Source organism: Hyperolius riggenbachi, chromosome 12 (genome assembly GCF_040937935.1).
Source record: "Hyperolius riggenbachi isolate aHypRig1 chromosome 12, aHypRig1.pri, whole genome shotgun sequence".
NCBI classification, from domain to species: Eukaryota; Metazoa; Chordata; class Amphibia; order Anura; family Hyperoliidae; genus Hyperolius; species Hyperolius riggenbachi.
In genome coordinates this window covers 118,917,330-118,937,463 of record NC_090657.1, presented here as the reverse complement: position 1 = coordinate 118,937,463, position 20,134 = coordinate 118,917,330, and the positions used below count along the sequence as shown (strand labels likewise).

The 20,134-nt window shown below is 44.5% G+C and overlaps 1 protein-coding gene across 2 annotated transcripts in view; it reads right to left on the bottom strand.

Moving 5' to 3' along the window:
- FDXR (ferredoxin reductase) overlaps window positions 1-20,134 on the bottom strand; it is a 317,763-nt gene that overhangs the window by 61,138 nt on the left and 236,491 nt on the right. For both annotated transcript variants that reach the window (XM_068263200.1, XM_068263201.1), the window contains 3 exons: window positions 17,046-17,245; window positions 9,823-9,994; window positions 4,963-5,136 (listed from right to left, as the gene is read on the bottom strand). In XM_068263200.1, coding sequence (XP_068119301.1) covers window positions 4,963-5,136; window positions 9,823-9,994; window positions 17,046-17,245 — 546 coding nt within the window. The remainder of the gene's footprint in view (window positions 1-4,962; window positions 5,137-9,822; window positions 9,995-17,045; window positions 17,246-20,134) is intronic.

The window sequence follows — 20,134 nt, the reverse complement described above, 5'->3', positions numbered from 1 at the left end:
AGGTTTGTTGCTATGAATGCCCTAATTCAGTGGTTCCCAACCTTTTCCGGCCCGGGGAACACTGTCTGACCAAATTTTTCTCCGGGGAACGGCGGGGGGGGGGGGGGGGGGGATGCGGCCCCCGGTTGTTTGCGCGACCTAGTGGACAGTGCCCTGCGCAGCAGGCTATGGGGGGGGGGGGTGTGTGCGGCTGCATAGCTAGCATAGTTGCCCCAGTGTAGGGAGTTTAGTTGCCTCGGTGTAGCTAGTATAGTGCCCCAGTATAGCCAGTATAGTGCCCCAGTATAGCCAGTATAGTGCCCCAGTATAGCCAGTATAGTGCCCCAGTATAGCCCCCCAGTATAGCAGCTAGTATAGTGCCTCAGTATAGCCCCCCAGTATAGCCAGTATAGTGCCCCAGTATAGCCAGTATAGTGCCCTTGTATAGCTAGTATAGTGCCCCAGAATAGTGCCCCAGTATAGCCAGTTTAGTGCCCCAGGATAGCGCCCCAGGATAGCCAGTATAGTGCCCCGGTATAGTGCCCCCCGCCCGTCCACGCCGCTGTTATTACCTTAACAGCTGCCCCTCTCCCCTCTCCGGCGCGTGTATATTCAAGCAGCGTATCTCCGGCTGCTCTGTGTGATGCGGAAGGAAGCAGGGCAGCGGCTTCCTGTAATGGCGATATGTATCGCCGTTACTATGGTAACCGAGCCCTGCCTCCTGCGCATCACATACAGAGCAGCCGGGAGATACGCTGCTAGAATAAATACATGCGCTGGAGAGGGGAGAGCGGCCGCTGCTAAGGTAATAACAGCGGCGGCCGCGGGGACGGGCGAGAGGGGGATAAGAGAACGGCACACTAGGCACTAGTGTGCCGCGGAATACTGGTTGAAAAACGCTGCCCTAATTCACATGCAGAATATACTTATCATTGGGATCTATATTCCTCCTCCTGCATCGATAGACATACTTACAAGTCTTGCGCCCTTATTAGCAACATGGTCGCCCGACAAAACAATAATAATGGGGGACTTTAACATGGTTCTTCATCCCGAGGACAGACAAAAACCTAATATACGAGAGACCAAAGACTTATGGACATGGGTGGAGAGTATGGGCCTCACAGACATATGGAAGTGGAAGCATCCAAACACGCCTGGATATACATGCCATTCAGCCTCTCATCGCACACTATCGCGAATAGATCTAGTACTCGCATCAAGCTCATTCCTACCAGTCATACACTCGATCGAACGCCTACCATGGGCTTTGTCTGACCATGCTCCCCTGCTAACCACATTTAACCTAAGACAAAATCCACATAGCAAACCAGGGAGACTCTCGGGGTACTGGGTAAAAGATCCTGTTATACAGGAAGAGATCTCTGGCAGTATTTCAGAATTTTGGGAAATCAACAGAAATTCTACTACTCAAACAAATAGGTGGGATACGTTTAAAGCGTATATGAGGGGTGAGTACGTGTCAAAAATTAAAAGATGCAAACAAAACAGACTGGCTGAGTATCAGGCGGCTGAAAACCGAGTCAAAGACACTGAAATTTTGTACCTGACACAATTAGATAGGGCTACATATTCAGCCTGGCAGGTAGCGTTAACTGAGCTGAAACTTATACACACGGCAGCCACAGAAAAGGCCGAGCTATCCACACGACAATGAATCTTCGAACACGGGGATAAATGCGGGAAGATGTTGGCCTGGCTTACTAAGGAGCACTCACCTACAGTGAGTGTTCCAGCTCTACTCTCTCTGAAGGGGGACACTCTTACCACTTCTGAAGAGATCAGTGGGGAATTTGCTAATTATTATAAAAACTTATACTCTACAAAATCTAAGTCCACAGTAGGTCAAATATGTGACTAGTCCCATTACCAAAACTATCCCCCGAGCAGTCCCAGGCCCTTGATGAAGATGTCACCGAAGACGAGATAACCCTGGCAATTACCTCCTTACATCCTAATAAGGCCCCCGGACTAGACGGCATACCTGCCGAGTTTTATAAATAGTACATAGATAGGATTTCCCCGCAACTTGTCAAATTCTTTAACAACCCTGATGAAATGGCTTCTTTACCAGCGTCTATGCAGGAAGCACTGATAGTTGTTGTCCCCAAGAAGGGAAGAGACCCTCATTTGTGTTCCTCCTATCGCCCTATTTCATTAATTAATTTGGACGCAAAAATGTTTGCAACAATTTTAGCCAGTCGTCTAAAACTATTCTTATCTACCATGATACATCCAGACCAAACGGGATTTATGCCCGGTAGGGGAACGGACATAAATCTTAGATGGCTATTCGTTAACCTTTGTGCTAAACACAACAACCTTGGCCAACGGGCAGTGGCCTCCCTAGATTCAGAGAAGGCCTTTGACTCTGTGGAGTGGACTTATCTATGGACAGTATTGGAATACTTTGGTATGGGACCCAAGTTCCTTAAGAGGATACAACTACTTTATTCCACTCCCAGAGCCAGGGTACTTATTAATGGTATAGCCTCTGCTTCTTTTGAACTGCAGAGGGGCACAAGGCAGGGGTGCCCGCTGTCCCTCTTTCTTTTCTCCTTGGCTATTGAGCCCCTAGCGGCTCGAATCAGATCAGATGATTCTGTACAGGGACTGAAGATTGGGAGACTCACTGAGAAAATCGCGCTCTACGCGGATGATCTCTTTCTTGGGGATACCAATAGCTCTTTATTAAATGTGCTCTCCTTGATAGATACCTTTGGAAGTCACTCAGGCCTCAAAATAAATTGGGACAAGTCCTCTTTATTCCCTATAGACCAGGCTGCAAAAACTAAAGCTGTGCCCACACCTTTACAATGGGTAACTAAATTTAAATATTTAGGTATAATTATTGAATTTCCCCTCAATCAGTATATCGAAACTAATATCACTCCCATCATAAACTCTTTTGAAAAACATTGCCAAACATGGGCCACTTTACCTCTCACAATGATTGGTAGAGCCAATCTTATAAAAATGATGTATCTACCAAGACTCAACTACGTCTTCCGTCAAACTCCAATATGGATCCCCATGCCGATCTTTAAAAGAATTGATAAAATATTGATAGCTTTCTTATGGGCAGGAAGCATTCCACGGATAGCTCTTTCCACTCTCCAACTTCCATGTGCACTGGGGGGAATGGCGCTTCCTAATTTTAAAATTTATTTCTGGGCCTCGGCTCTTGTTACTCTGAGATGGTGGTTTGCCCAGGATGACAGGAACACGGCTTAAACCCTCGAAGCTGCTGTGGTGGGATCTTATGAGGGACTTTCCCTCTTACCATTTCGAGGTCATAAAGCATATCTAAACCTCCCCTCACCTATGATTCTTACTATCAAGGTGTGGGAAACTGCCAAGAGAAAATACAAACAACAGAATGTCTATTCCCCATTTACCCCGTTATGGTGTAATCCTCGCTTACCTCACTTTTTCAACATCCCTGATCCTATTTTATGGGCATCATACGGTATTAAATGGCTGCAGCACATAATTACTGATGGGCACCTAGCGACGTTTAACTCACTCAAATCCAATTTTGCGCTAAGCAATACAATGTTTTTCAGGTACATTCAAATCCGGCATGCAGCTCAAGCTCAGTTTCCCAATCCCATTGTTTTAAAGTCTGATCCCTTGGAAACGCTCCTACTTCAGAAGCACTTAGACTCTCCTCTATCAGCAATTCACGCAACACTGGTTGGCACATCAACTCCTAGAGTGGATAAGGCATATCAGGCTTGGAAAATAGATATACCTTCTTTAGAGGAGCTAGAATGGCAAGATCTTCTGGAAAATACAGGGGAGTACTTAATTTCTTGTAAAGACAGGCTTATCCAAATGAAGTTCATATTCCGCATATACTACACTCCTGCTAGATTAGCAAATATGTATCCAGATAAATCTGATGAATGTCCTAGATGTAGGCAGTCTCCTGGAGATTTCATGCATATGGTCTGGTACTGCCCACACATCCAGGTTTTCTGGACACAGATTAATTATTTACTTCAAAAAATATTCGAAAGACCTATCTCCCTTGATCCTAAAACACATTTGTTGGGGATTTCTGGTGACATCACACCTTCCAGGAGACTGGTTCTGCTCTGGGACATGCTTTCCTATTTTGCCAGAAAAACAATCATCCTACATTGGATACAACCAGATGCCCCGTCTGTGGCTGCTTGGATAAACATAATTAATGCTACTTTACCCTTGTACAAGTTAACTTATATTCAGAGAAATTGTCCCTTGAAATTTGATAGTATCTGGATTCCATGGATAGAACACCCTAAAAAACATGGTATTGCCTATGATACTCCTATACAACACTCATAATTCATTCTAATATGGTTGGGTGGGGGACTGCGAGAGAAATTGGGTCTGGGAGGGGTGGGGGAACTGGGGGGGGGAGGGGGTTTGGATGTTGATTGTTTATCAATGTATGTTTGTTTATGCAAAACTCAATAAAACTTATTTGAAGAGAAAAAAAAAAGCTGAACATACTCAAAATGGTAAACTGTGAGCAGTGGGGTACCGCAGGGGTCAGTACTTGATCCAATTCTTTTCTATTTATTAATGCCTTAGTAGATGGAATACAGAGTAATATAGCAATATTTGCAGATGCAGAATTATTGTACAGAAGTATCAACAATAAGATGGATAGTGACATATTACAACAAGATCTTGACAACACTGCCATATGGGCGACACATGGCAGATGAAATTAAATGTTTATAAATGTAAAGTCATGCACCTATACCAGTGGTAGATCACCATATAAAATAAATGGCATACAGCTGGGAACATCAGACTTGGAGAAATCTGTACTAGTGAAATAGTGTTACTTATAAATGGTTTATCCACTTCATCTTCATATAAAAGATAAATAAGACTATATAAAAACATGGAAAATCCATATATATATACAAATACACACACACACACACACACACACACCACAAATACCTCTAAGGAGAAGAAGCTCACGAACTGTTGAGGCACCAGGCCGTGGATTTGAGCAGCTCAAAGTGCCTGATTTGATGTCTTCCAACAAAGACTGAGCTGTGTCAAAACTGTCTGTCATTGTTGTAGCGATGACACCAGTTGGACCTCTCTTCACCCAACCACTGCAGTAAAGTCCTGCCAAAATAGAACAAGGGGACTACTGAAAAAGATTTTAAATTTGGTTGCCAGGCTTTTTTTTTTTATTCATTTTAAAAATAAACAACCGACAAAGAACATAGCATCAGATTTGATACAGAGGGCCATATGCAATTCACTTTTTCTCCTGAGTTTTCTCCTAGGTGATAATTTTACACCTCGTTATAAAATGTCTTTTAACTCACCAGCAAGCAAGTAAATACTCAAAATAATTTGAATAGTACTTTTTCACCAACTTTGGGGTACCTTTTCAGTTGTAAAATGTTGAAAAGTATTTTAAAGAGAAGGTGAGAATTTAAAGGGGTTGGACAAAATAATGGAAACACCTTGAAAATCAACAAAATATATTTTAATATTGTGTAGGTCCACCTTTTGCAGCAATTACAGCCTCAATTCTCCGAGGTATTGATTTATAAAAATTGTGAATTTTTCCAAAGGAATTTTAGCCCATTCTTCAATTAAAACACCGTCCAGTTCTTTTAGAGACGATGGCGGTGGAAATAGACTTCTTACTTGAATCTCTAAAAACGACCATAAATGCTCAAAAATGTTGAGGTCTGGGGATTGTGGTGGCCAGATGAGATGCTCAACTTCATTAGAATGTTCCTCGTGCCATTCTTTAACAATTCTAGCTGTATAGATTGGGGCATTATCCTCTTGAAAGATGGCATTCCACTCCAGAAACAGTTATTGAACCATAGGATGAACTTGGTCGCCCAAAATTCCTAAATAGTCTCGGCTGTTAATTCTTCCATGAAGGGAAATCATTGGCCTGGCGGATTTCCAAGAAATAGCACCCCAGATCATCACAGAACCCCCACCATGTTTTACGGTTGGGAGAAGGCAGTCTTGATGAAATGCTTCTTTCGGGTGTCTCCAAACGTACACTCGGGACGAAGGTCGGAAATAAGGTAAACGATGATTCGTCAGAGAAAATCATTTTTCCACTGCTCGAGGGACCAATTCTGGTGGATTCTACACCACTATAAATGCTTTGAAACATGTGTCTTTGAGAGCAGAGGTTTGTCTTTGAGAGCAGAGGTTTTCTAATTGCAGTTCAATTGGAATCCAGATTTGTGCAGCTCCCGACGAACAGTTTTGTGGAAACTGGGTTCTGTAGGTGTTCATTCAGCTCTGCAGTGATTTTAGGAGCCATGGTCTTGCAAGCTTTTCTAACAATTCGATTTAGAGTTCGATTGTCTCTCTCAGACAACTTTGACTTTCGGCCACTACTGTACTTTGCTGAGGACGTTTTTCCTTCTCTTTCAAAGGCAGTCATTACTTTTGAGACAGCACCTCTTGAAATGCCAAGCATTCTGGCAATTTCTGTTACAGTAGCGCCTGCCATATGAGCACCAACAATTTGGCCTCTTTGGCAGTCTGAGAGATCTGCCATTTTTATACATTTTAACCAACCTTTGTTTAAATATCTGTAAAAAGCAACATAACACATAACAAAAATAATAAAAGAAAATTAACAGATGTCAAGTCTTGATTGCTTAAAACATGTTCAACGACTATGATGGCAAAATGTTAGGCGTTTCCATTATTTTGTCCAACACCTGTATCTCCTAGGAGAAAAATATGCATATGGGCCAGAATGTTTGACAAAATGCAACAATGTTTTCAAAAATCCTGACAACAATCAATATAAATAATCTGGCAGTAGTTGTTTTTATTCCCCTGATACTTCACAGAGGAATAAGATATTAAGGTATTGTCCTTGTAGGTTACATCCTAAGTAGTCAAGCTAACTAGTACCATTTTATGACTGGGTATTTAAATGTAAACTGCTAATCAGCCAATAAGAACAGGAAGTAGGGAAAGATAGTGGAAGAAAAGCAAGAAAAAGAAGAGTGAAGATAAAGTAAATGTTGAAAAGTTAAAGAGTTCAACTATAAAATTATTATTATTATTTATTTATAAAGCGCCAACATATTCCGTGGCGCTGTACAAAGTAAGAAAAACATGGGGTACATAATACAGACAATGGTGTACACTAATATACAAGATACATAATTAGTGACAAAATACAAAAAATGATACAGCATACAGAATACAAAATACAGAAGTGGTAATGACAGTGATAAAAGTAACATGATGAATAAAATGTATAATGATTTCCAAGACACAAAAGGGGGAGACAGCCCTGCCCTTGCAATCTTACAATCTAAAGGGAATGGGGGGAAACAAGAGGAGGGGTAGTATACGATAAAATATATAAAGGCAGTGTGTTTTAGGATACCTAGTAGGAGTGCAATTTGGTCTTAGGACAAAGGGAAGTGGCCTAGGGTTGTGCATATGCTTGTCGGAACAAATTAGTTTTTAGAGAGCGTTTAAAAGTAACAAAGGTTGGCGAGTGACGGATGTGTTGTGGGAGGGGATTCCAGAGAAGGGGTGAAGCGCGCGCAAAATCTTGTAAGCGGGAATGTGAGGAGGTGATTCTAGAGGAGGACAACAAAAGATCGTGTGCAGATCTGAGATTGCGATTGGGTTTGTATCTGGAAATGAGTGATGATATGTACCGGGGAGAGAGATTGTGGAGAGCTTTGTAGATTAGGGTTAGGAGTTTGAACTGGATCCTCTGGTTAATTGGCAGCCAGTGAAGAGCTTGACAGAGAGGGTCAGCTGAGGAAGATCGAGAAGAAAGATGAATGAGACGAGCAGCTGAGTTCAGTACCGACTGGAGCGGGGCCAGTTTGTTAGAAGGTAGTCCACAAAGTAGTACATTGCAGTAGTCCAGACGAGAAATTATAAGAGCATGTATTAACATTTTGGTTGTGTCTTGAGTGAGAAAGGGACGGATGCGAGATATATTTTTGAGTTGGAGATGGCAGGAGCTGGTTATGGAGTTAAGATGAGGAATAAAAGAGAGAGAAGAGTTGAATATTACCCCCAAGCACCGTGCTTTGGGAACTGAAGTTATGGGAGTGTTATCAACATTTATAGCTACTTCAGGCAGAGAGGTGGCCAGAGACGGTGGAAAAATTATTAGTTCCATTTTACTCATATTAAGTTTTAGGAAGCGAGAGGACATGAAGGAGGATATAGCAGACAAGCAGTCAGGAACACGTTTAAGGAGGGAGTTAAGGTCTGGGTCCGAGAGGTACAGTTGCGTATCGTCTGCATACAGGTGGTATTGAAACCTGAATGAGTTGATTAAGTCACCAAGACCGTGCATGTAGATGGAAAAGAGGAGGGGACCAAGGACAGAGCCTTGAGGAACCCCGACAGACAAAGCATGAGGTGAAGAGATCTGATCTGAGTAGGAGACTGTGAAGGACCTTCCAGAGAGGTAGGAAGATAACCATGTGAGAGCAAGGCCCTTTATTCCTACATTTGAAAGTATTTGTAAGAGTAAGGTGTGGTCAACCGTATCAAATGCTGATGACAGGTCAAGAAGGAGGAGTATGGAAAATTGACCTTTGGATTTGGTTGTAAGAAGGTCATTGGTCACTTTGGTAAGGGCCGTTTCCGTGGAGTGGTTGGAGCGAAAGCCAGACTGGAACTGATCAAGTAGGGAGTTAGCTGATAAATAATGGCTTAATCCTGCATGTGTTCAATTAGTTTGGATGCAAATGGGAGAAGTGAGACTGGGCGGTAGTTGGCGAGTGTGGTAGGATCTAGAGATGGTTTTTAAAGTAGTGGTGTCACAACAGCCTTTTTGAGTGGCGATGGAAAGATGCCAGTGGAGAGGGACAGGTTAAATAGCGATGTTAGTGCAGGCATGAGAGATGAGGATAGCTGCGGAATGAAATGGAAGGGAATAGGATCCAAAGAACAAGTGGTTAGATTAGCTTTGGATATTATAGAGGAGAGAGAATGTTCAGAGAGTGTAGAGAAGGCAGTTAGAGAGCAGTCAATGAGAGGTGTGGAGGTGGGATTTGAGGGCTGCTTGGAGAATTCACTTCTGATTTTGTCCATTTTATCAGTGAAGTATGTTGCAAATTCTTCAGCTGATAAGCAAGATGAAGGAGGAGGAGGAGGGGGTTGGAGAACAGAGTTGAAGGTGCTAAACAAGCGTTTTGGATTGTGTACTTGGGCGGTTATTAGGGAGGAAAAATAGGCCTGTTTTGCCACAGAGAGTGTGTTTCTGAAGTTGTTCAAGGCTATTTTATATGCGATGAAGTCCTCATTTGTGTTACTTTTCCTCCAATGCTCTAGAGCATCTTATTAACTGTTTAGTGTCTTTGGTCATCCAGGGTTGGCGACTGACACAGTGAGGGCGGACATTGACGAGGGGGGTGAAGTCATCCATGACTTTTGTAATGGAGCTGTTGTAGTGTATAGCAGCTGAGTCTGGGTCAGTGAAGGATTGTATGAGGAGAGGTGCCAGGGCATCAGAGACGGATTGCATGTCTAGATTGCGATAGTTTCTGCGAATATGTGAGCGTGCTTGTGCCAGAGTGGTAGGAAGAGAGAATGAGAGAGAGAAGCTAAGTAGGTTATGGTCAGAGAGTGGTAGTGGATCATTAGTTAAGTCAGTGACAGAGCAGAGACGAGTGAATACGAGGTCAAGCGTATGGCCATTAGTGTGGGTTGAGGTAGAGGACCACTGAGACAAGCCATAGGAGGAAGTGAGTGAAAGAAGTTTGTTTGGAGACAGCATTCTTGTACAAAATGTAAACTGTAAAATGTACAAAAGTAAGAATTTCATACACTAACCTGGTACACCTTGCACCCTGCCCATGCTGTTAGGAATGGTCCCACTCTTTTGAAGGAATGGTACACGGGGTGAGATAGGAATGCTTCTGTATCCAATACTGCTAACAATTAACCCACAAGATAGATCCTCCACTTCTCCTGTAGAAACAGCTACTGCAGTCTCTCCATTTCCCTTAATTATAAAAAATGAAAGGTTAATTCAATGTGTCACAACAAACACGTTGCACTTAAAGCAAACATGAATTAAAATATACTCAAGAGATAACGGTCTTTGTAGAAGCAATGATAAATAAACTTTCCTGGAGTTTCAAAATACTATTTTCACACTGTTCTTTTCAATTTAAAAAGAGTTGAACTTTGAACAGTCTGAACTGTGAAGCAGTCTTTTTCTGATTCATTTACCTCCCAACTAAAAGAAATGAATAATTAGAAAGAGCGTTCTCATTACCAGGAGTGTGTCCACAACCAGATAAAAGAGTTTTGCTTTTATTTACTTTTCAGGAAAGCCAGGGCTATTTTCAACTGCAGTTCAACTGCCTGATTCACACATAAAAGCAAATTAATAATAATAATTAACCACTTTCCGACCACCCACTACCAAATGGCGGCGGCAAAGTGGCACCCCCAGGACCGTGTAACGCCGATCGGCGGCACCACCTGACTAATTCGCCGGGGATTGCGTGCAGGGATGCGCGCGCATCCGCCGGCATTAGGCTCCACCCACCCACGATGTCAACCCGCCGGGCAGGTTGTTCACCCTGCGATTGCCGCATACAAAGTGTATAATACACTTTGTAATGTATACAAAGTGTATTATACAGGCTGCCTCCTGCCCTGGTGGTCCCAGTGATCGAGGAACCACCAGGGCAGGAGGCAGCCCCCCTAGTAAACACACAAGCACACTGATCCTGCCCCCCCCCCTGCCCACAGCACCCCCTCAGATCCCTCCCCCTGATCACCCCCTCAGACCACTGTTTACACCTAATCACTCCGTCACTATCTGTCAACGCTTAGATTAGGTCCTAAACTGCCCCCCTGGGGGCTCCTGATCACCCCCCCTGTGTACTGTATACATATATTCTCCCCTGTAATAACCCACTGATCACCTGTCAACCATCCCCGTCACCACCTATCACTGCCACCCATCAGATCAGACCCTAACCTGCCCCTTGCGGGCACCTGTTCTCCCGCCCACACCCTCAGATCGCCTGTAGACCCCGCCCTCAGATCACCTCCCAAGTGCATTGTTTACATCTGTTTTCCCCTCTAATCACCCACTGATCACCAATCAATCACCCCCTGTCACTGCTACCCATCAGATCAGACCCTCATCTGCCTCTTGCGGGCACCCAATTACCCGCCCACACCCTCAGATCGCCCTCAGACCCCCCCGATCGCCTCCCCAGTGTATTATTTATATCTGTTCTCCCCTCTAATCACCCACTGATCACCCATCAATCACCCCCTGTCACTGCTACCCATCATATCAGACCCTCATCTGCCCCTTGCGAGCACCCAATCACCCGCCCACACCCTCAGATCGCCCTCAGACCCCCCTGATCACCTCGCCAGTGCATTGCTTGCATCTATTCTCCCCTCTAATCACACCCTGATCACCTATCAACCAACCCGTCACCACCTGTCACTGCTACCCATCAGATCAGACCCTAATCTGCCCCTTGCGGGTACCCAATCACCCGCCCACACCCTCAGACCCCCCTGATCACCTCCCCAGTGCACTGCTTGCATCTATTCCCCCCTCTAATCACACCCCGAGACACCCATCAAACACCTCCTGTCACCCCCTAGCACACCTACCTATCAGATCTGGCCCCAATTTGTCCCGTGTGGGCTCCTGATCACTAGGCCAAACCCTCAGATCCCCCTCAAACCCCCTTCCGATCACCTCCCTAGTGCATTGATTGCATCTATTCTCCCCTCTAATCATCTCCTGAGACACCTATCAATCACCTCCTGTCACCACCTGTCACCCCCTAGCACTCTTATCCATCAGATCAGGCCCTAATCTGCCCCCTGTGGGCTTCTGATTACCTGGCCAAACCCTCACCCGCCCCACCGCAGTGACAGAATTTTTTTCCCTGATCACTGCTGGTCTCTACGACTTAATTGTGGCTGAGACCAACCGTTATGCCACACAATACGCAACCGCCAATCCAAGAAGCTACCATGCCCAGTCTTTTAGATGGAAACCACTCCCAAGTTTCGAAACGTAAAATTTTTTGGGGCCTTCTCCTTAACATGGGTCTAGTCAAAAAGAATGTATTGCGGTCTTATTGGTCTACGCACCCAATACATCATATGCCCATGTTCTCTGCTGCCATGTCCAGGTCACGATTTGAGAACATCCTTCGCTTCCTGCACTTCAGTGCCAATACAACCTGTCATCTAAGAGGCCACCCTGCTAATGACCGGTTCCACACAATTCAGCCCCTCATAGACCACCTGTCATCAAAATTTGCAGATGCTTATACCCCTGAACAGTCATTTTGAGGCATTTGGTTTCTAGACTACTCCTCACGGTTTAGGGCCCCTAAAATGCCAGGGCAGTATAGGAACCCCACAAGTGACCCTATTTTAGAAAGAAGACACCCCAAGGTAATCCGTTAGGTGTATGGTGAGCAGTGGCGTAGCTATAGACCTCTGGGCCCCGATGCGGAATCTGGATATGGGCCCCCCCACGTGCCAACACCCACTCCTCGCACCAATTTACTAGCGTACGAGGGAGTAGAACCACTATTCACTGTTTATGTGTGTTAGCGTTATGCTCTACTTGTAGCTACTAATACGTAGCTACTCGTAATCTAAATTTAATTTAGACAGCACTGCCCATGGGAGAGGAAGGGAAGGTTGGGTTAACTTACCCATGCTGACACCTTAGCTGAAGGGCTCCAATTGCATTCCACATCATGTTTCGTGTCATCCCTACGCTTCCTCGTTCAGCCCAGAAGAAGGAAACATGGGAGTGATGTGGACTGCGAGGGGAGCGCATAGGCTAAGATGGCACCATGGTAAGTTAACCCCCTCTTCCTCTGCCGTGGCCAGCACTGTCTAATTATGATGTTTACAAGTAGCTACCTTCTCCTAGCTACATGAAGTGCACAACACTTATGTGTGAGTGTGTTTGTGTGCGTGAGTGAGTGTGTAAGTGAGTGAGTGCACAAGGTGGGGGTGGCAGAGAAACAGGTTAAACAATCAGCAGATAAAAGTTAGGCAGCTACTAACATAAAAACTGTCTGTCTCTACACCAGACAGTCCACTGAACTCAACTGGAGGGAACAGGCAAGCCAAAGAGACCAAACTGTCCAGGGCCAGGCTAAAAAATCCTCTTCCAATACCTGCAGGACAGGCACATCACATGGGCGGCACGCACTCTGACTGCGCTGTGGCTCACTCGAGGAAGAAGGGAGGAGCCAGGCCAGCCGAAGATCATTGCAATGCCAACTACTGTAGAGGGGGCGGTGCTGTGCTAGCAAAAAGTGACGGGCGGCAGAGGAGAACAGTAACGCAGCTGCTTAGAAGAGCAGTGACATGCCAGGGCGCAACAGGACTCTGGCGTCAGGGTTGCCAACCTCATTTCTAATTTTTGACGGACAAAAGTCAGAAGCGTACTTTTAAGTTGGGTTGTCGGACGGGCTAAGCTGTGGGCAGTATTATTTTTTAGTATTTATGTAGCGCTGACATCTTCTGCAGCACATTACAGAGTACATAGTCATGTCACTGACTGTCCTCAGAGGAGATCACAGTCTAATCCTACCATAGTCATAGTCTAATGTCCTCCCATATTATTATTATGTATTTATATAGCACTGACATCTCCTGCAGCACATTACAGAGTACATAGCCATGTCACTGACTGTCCTCAGAGGAGCTCACACTCTAATCCTAACATAATCATAGTCTAATGTCCTACCATATTATGTATTTATATAGCACTGACATCTCCTGCAGCACGTTACAGAGTACATAGTCATGTCACTGACGTCCCCAGAGGAGCTCACAATCTAATCCTAACATAATCATAGTCTAATGTCCTACTATATTATATTATGTATTTAGAAAGCTGACATCTTCTGCAGCACATTACAGAGCACACAGCCATATCACAAATGTTAACGGTTCATCCAGCCTGATAATTTACTAGTACAGTTCAGTTTTAAGCATCAATTAGGTTTTTCATAAACAGCAAAAGTTTCACCATCACAAGGCCAGCAGACAATAGCAATCAAACAAAAATCCAGCCAATTTTTATTTCCTGCTTAATAAATACAGTATACCTCTTATATGGGCATCTTTATGTGCAACATAACTGATTCAAAGCAGCTGCAACAATGTTGTGCATCCCCTGCCGCCACAATTCATGCCTTAACATGTAGTTACCCAGCTGGGACATACATACATTCACATACATAGACTACATCTCCCAGTATGCATTATTGAGGCAGCAGCTCAAGGGTGCATATCACTGCTGCTGCATTTGTACTGTGCTCTGTGGTACACAAAGAGGCTACAACATGTGTGTAGACCTGGGGAGGGGGGTGGGGATGGTGGATACTAGAAATCATCCCCTGTACATAAGAAAAACCTCTTGGCTGCCTCCAAAACACACACCATATACAGGCAGTAGAGGTGGAGAGGTGATTTTCTGTCAGTCAGTTTGCAGGGGAGTGCAAGCGGTTTCTGAGGGAGCATACTGTGCACTGATCCTCTCTCCCCTGCTTTACTTCCAACTCGGAACTGAAAGTGAAAAAAAAAGTGCAGAGTGCAGACTGAGCTCAAATTACCTCTCCTGCTGTCTCCCCCCAGCTGACATCTAAATGCGTCTGGCAGCTCGTTTATGCACTGACTTACATTCTAGAGTGCCAATGACTTCTGCTGCCTGGGAGAAGAACTAGAAGAGGACAAAGCAAGGATGAGTGAAGCGTTCCTTCACAGTCACCCGGCATGCTGCAGACTGCTCTCAGCCTCTCCCTCCACTCTGCTGATTCTCAGCGTGTACGGGGATTGTTTGTGGGCGGGCTTGCCTGGCAGCCTCTCATCTTCATTGGCTGGAGAGAGGTGCCTCAGCATAGGAAACATACTGATTGGAGGAAGGGACATAGCTGGAAGCTGATGCCCAGTTATTTCTCTGTCTCAGCCTCCGGGGGGAAAAAGCTTGAAAGTAAACACGCATGGCCCTGGCCCCTCCCACCCGCGGGCCCAGTCGCCATGGCGACCGCTGCGACCACGGGCCCTACGCCCCTGATGGTGAGTTCATAGAAGATTTTATTTTTTTGTCACAAGTTAGTGGAAAATGACACTTTGTGGAAAAAAAACAAAACAATAAAAATCAATTTCCGCTAACTTGTGACAAAAAATAAAATCTTCTATGAACTCACCGTACTACTAACAGAATACCTTGGGGTGTCTTCTTTCTAAAATGGAGTCATTTGTGGGGTTCCTATACTGCCCTGGCATTTTAGGGGCCCTAAACCGTGAGGAGTAGTCTAGAAACCAAATGCCTCAAATTGACCTGTAAAATCCTAAAGGTACTCATAGGACTTTGGGCCCCTTAGCGCACCAAGGCTGCAAAAAAGTGTCACACATGTGGTATCGTCGTACTCAGGAGAAGTAGTATAATGTGTTTTGGGGTGTATTTTTACACATACCCATGCTGGGTGGGAGAAATATCTCTGTAAATGGACAATTGTGTGTAAAAAAAAACAAAAAAAAAACATCTCATTTACAGAGATATTTCTCTCACCCAGCACGGGTACGTGTAAAAATACACCCCAAAACACATTAAACTATTTCTCCTGAGTACGGTGATACCACATGTGACACTTTTTTGCAGCCTAGGTGCGCTAAGGTGCCCAAAGTACTATGAGCACCTTTAGGCTTTACAGGTGTGCTTACAATTCAGCACCCCCCAAAATGCCAGGACAGTAAGCACACCCAACAAATGACCCCATTTTGGAAAGTAGACACCCCAAAGTATTCAGAGAGGGGCATGGTGAGTCCGTGGCGGATTTCATTTTTTTTAGCACAAGTTAGCAGAAATGGAAACTTTTTTTGTCACAAAGTGTCGTTTTCCGCTAACTTGTGACAAAAAAATAAAATCTTCTATGAACTCACCATGCTGCTTCTTTCCAAAATGGGGTCATTTGGGGGTATTTATACTATCCTGGAATTCTAGCACCTCATGAAACATGACAGGTGCTCAGAAAGGTCAGAGATGCTTCAAAATGGGAAAATTCACTTTTTGCACCATAGTTTGTAAATTCTATAACTTTTACCCAAACCAATAAATATACACGTATTGGATTTTTTTTAATCAAAGACATAGCACAATAAATGTGGACAAAAATATATATAGAAATTTTACTTTATTTGAAAAATGTCAGCACAGAAAGTTAAAAAAATCATTTTGTTGACAAAATTCATGTATTTTTTGATGAATATAATAAAAACTAAAAATCACAGCAGCAATCAAATAGCACCAAAAGAAAGCTGTATTAGTGACAAGAAAAGGAGGTAAAATTCATTTAGGTGGTAGGTTGTATGACCAAGCAATAAACCGTTAAAGCTGCAGTGGTCTGAATGGAAAAAAAGTGTCTGGTCCTTAAAGGGACACTTAAGTCAGAAAAAAAAGTGTTTTACTCACCTGGGGCTTCTACCAGCCCCCTGCAGCAGTCCTGTGCCCTCGCAGCCACTCACTGCTCCTCTGGTCCCCCGCTGCCAGCTAGTTTCGTTTTTGCCGACAGGGCCGTCAGGACTGGCCATGCGTAGCTTTTTCAGCATTCCCGACTGCAATTAGCGCTATTGCGGGCCGCAACACGTACAAAAATACAGGTTGCCGCATTACGCGCGCATAGATATGCGGCAACGCGTATTTTTGTACGCATTGCGGCCCGCAATAGCGCAAATTGCAGTCGGGAATGTCGGCAAAAACGAAACTAGCTGGCAGCGGGGGACCAGAGGATTAGTGAGTGGCTGCGAGGGCACAGGACTGCTGCAGGGTGCTGGTAGAAGCCCCAGGTGAGTAAAACTCATTTTTTTTTCTGACTTAAGGTTCACTTTAAGGGGTTTTAAGACTGCAGTCCTTAAGTGGTTAAAAAATACCATCACTGGCAAGTTCTAAATGGACTTGGAACTATATGTACCCAAGTTTATCTCAGTTTCATATGCAAGTTTAGGTGCTTTTTAAGAAATGTAAATTTACCCACCTCAAGTCTTGTGATAGAAAGCCTTATGCCAGCTGCTCTTTTCCCATCCTCACTGGGCAAAACAGCCAATGGACTCCGTAAGAAGCGCAATCCCCATTCTCGATTGCTTTGGGTTCTTTGGACAACCTCATTCTCTCCATGCTTCTTCAATGCACTCTTTATTAGCAACTCTGTAAGTCGCTTTCTGGGTCGAGGAAGGTCTAAACCAGTTTAAGTTGCAAGAAATGGAAAGTTGAGAACCATTTAGATAATGCAAAGCTGACCATACACACTAAAATGTGTAACACTTTAGCACTCATCCTTTGCACCAAACTGCCCTATAAATTGAACTCCTACTGTATATAATTGCAGCATTTTTGCTATACTATCCGCTCAGTTCGCTGCAGCACTTACCCACAGCAATCAGTCAGCAATGAGCTTAATGGCAATGACATGAAGTGTGGCTGGGATGGCTGTTTATATATTGGAGCAGAGCCGGCCTATGGAGGTGGCAAGTGGGGCAATCGCCCAAGGTCCCGCGCTTGAAGAGGCCCCGCACTCTCTGCGGCAATGGGGAGAGCGGGCATAGTAGTTAAAACTCACCTGTCTTCGCCGATGCTCACAGCTTCCATCTATTTCCTCTCCCAGCATCTGACGTATTGGTAACAGCGCCCCCTGTGATGATGTGACCACATGTCACCATAGGGGGTGCTGTTACCGATACACAGATGCCGGGACATGAAGGAGATTGAAGCCGTGAGCTGTCTGCTACAATACAGCTTGTTGCTGCATACAGCTTCCGAGTGCAATGTCTTCCTTTTGTTGTCGGCGAAGACAGGTCAGTTTTAACTACTATGCCCACCACTGCAGCCACTTTCCTATCTAACCTTTACTGCAGGGCACCAACCTATCTAATCTGTACTGCAGGGCACATACCTATCTAATCTATACTGCGGGGCACCTAACTAATCTACGCTGGGGGAACCTACCTATCTAATCTATATTGCAGGCACCTATCTAATGTATACTGCAGGCACCTTCCTATCTAATCTATGCTGCAGGCACCTATCTAACATGTACTGCAGGGCACCTATCTAATCTATACTGCAGGCACCTTCCTATCTAATCTATGCTGCAGGCACCTATCTAATCTATACTGCAGGGCACCTACCTATCTAACCTGTACTGCAGGGCACCTACCTATCTAAACTGTACTGCAGGGAACCTACCTATCTAACCTGTACTGCAGGGCACCTTCCTATCTAATCTATGCTGCAGGCACCTATCTAATCTATGCTGCAGGCACCTATCTAATCTATACTGCAGGCTCCTATCTAATCTATACTGCAGGCACCTATCTAATCTATACTGCAGGCACCTATCTAACATGTACTGCAGGGCACCTACCTATCTAATTTATACTGCAGGCACCTTCCTATCTAATCTATGCTGCAGGCACCTATCTAATCTATGCTGCAGGGCATCTATCTAACCTGTACTGCAGGGCACCTACCTATCTAACCTGTACTGCAGGGCACCTACCTATCTAATCTATACTGCAGGGAACTTCCTATCTAATCTATGGGATCAGCAGCACAGCGTCGCAGATGGCATGCAATCGGATGAGCTGCGTTCGGATCGCACAGGCCCGGCCATCTGCGCTACTCAGATGTGAACGAGGCCTAACAGATACATTTTGCTGAAAAAAAGTGGACAGAAGCGCACTGGTGTGAATGAGGCCTAAGGCCTAATGGGCCCATAGCTTCTGTTTTCAAAATCATCTTAGTTTATTTTCTTAATAGTAGTTTTTCCCTGTCCCTTCCCCTATGGGGGGGATTTCCTGTTTCTCTATACCTGCGAAACGGATACCTGCACCATTCCCATTATGGGCTTCTCTCATATGTGTAATGAAGCGGGTACAACCTTTCCCAAACTTGATTGAATTAATATGTTCACCCACTCTAATCTTCATTGGTCGAGTGGTTTGCCAAATGTAATAAAAATCACATGGGCATAACATCACATATACCACACAATTTGTTTGGCATATGAAAAATCCCTTCGTTTTCACCATTTCTTTACCTAATCGAATGCATTTGCTGGTGCAGATGTTATTACACAGATTGCAATGACCACATTTGAAATGTCCTGTTGGAAGGGACATACTTAACCAATCCCTAGTCTTAGGAGTGATAAATTCACTACTGGTTAATATACTACCCAACGTGGGTTCTCTCCTGAAAGCAACCCCTGGGGGAGCCTTAAAAATGGAGTCCAAGTCCGAGTTTCTAGTAATCAAACTCCAATTTGAATATACAGTTTTTCTAATCTCCTTTGCCATTGGGGAATATTCAAATGTGAAGGTGGTCCTATTTTTCTCATTTTTCACTTTCCCCTTATGGTTTAGCAAATATTGCCTCTCTTGTTTCTGGGCCCTTTGTCTAGCCCTTTTTAGAATTCCCTCATCACATCCTCTCTGCAAAAACCTTGAAGTTAAGTCATTAGCCTGGGCAGCAAAATCGATATCATTACTATCATTTCTCCTTAAACGCAAATATTGGCCATAAGGTATGGCCTCGATCATATGCCTCGGATGAAAGCTTTGAGCGTGGAGAACAGAGTTAGTGGCAGTTGCCTTTCTGTATCCTTTACTAATCAATGTGTTGTTCTCCAAAACTAGCTTTACATCCAGGAAGGTGATCTCATGTTCACTCAATTCTGAGGTAAATTGCATATTTACTGTATTGGTATTCAAGTATTGCATGAATGATTCGAATTGTTCATTTGATCCCGACTACACCACCAGGACGTCGTCCACATACCTCGACCATTGTCTGACATGTTCCCGGAAAGGATTTTGATCCGAGAGCATGGCAGACTCCTCCCACGCCCCCAAAAAGAGGTTAGCATAGGAACACACCACCGGGGCCGTCCCAGACACCTGCCAGTACCACCTGCGGTCAAACAGAAAGGCATAATTCGTTAAGACGAATTCAAGGCATTCTAGAATGAATTCTATATAGTCCGCGTCTTTATTAGCGCGTGACAAATACTGTCTGACTGCCGTGATTCCCAGCCGGTGCGGGATACGGCTGTACCGACTGACCACA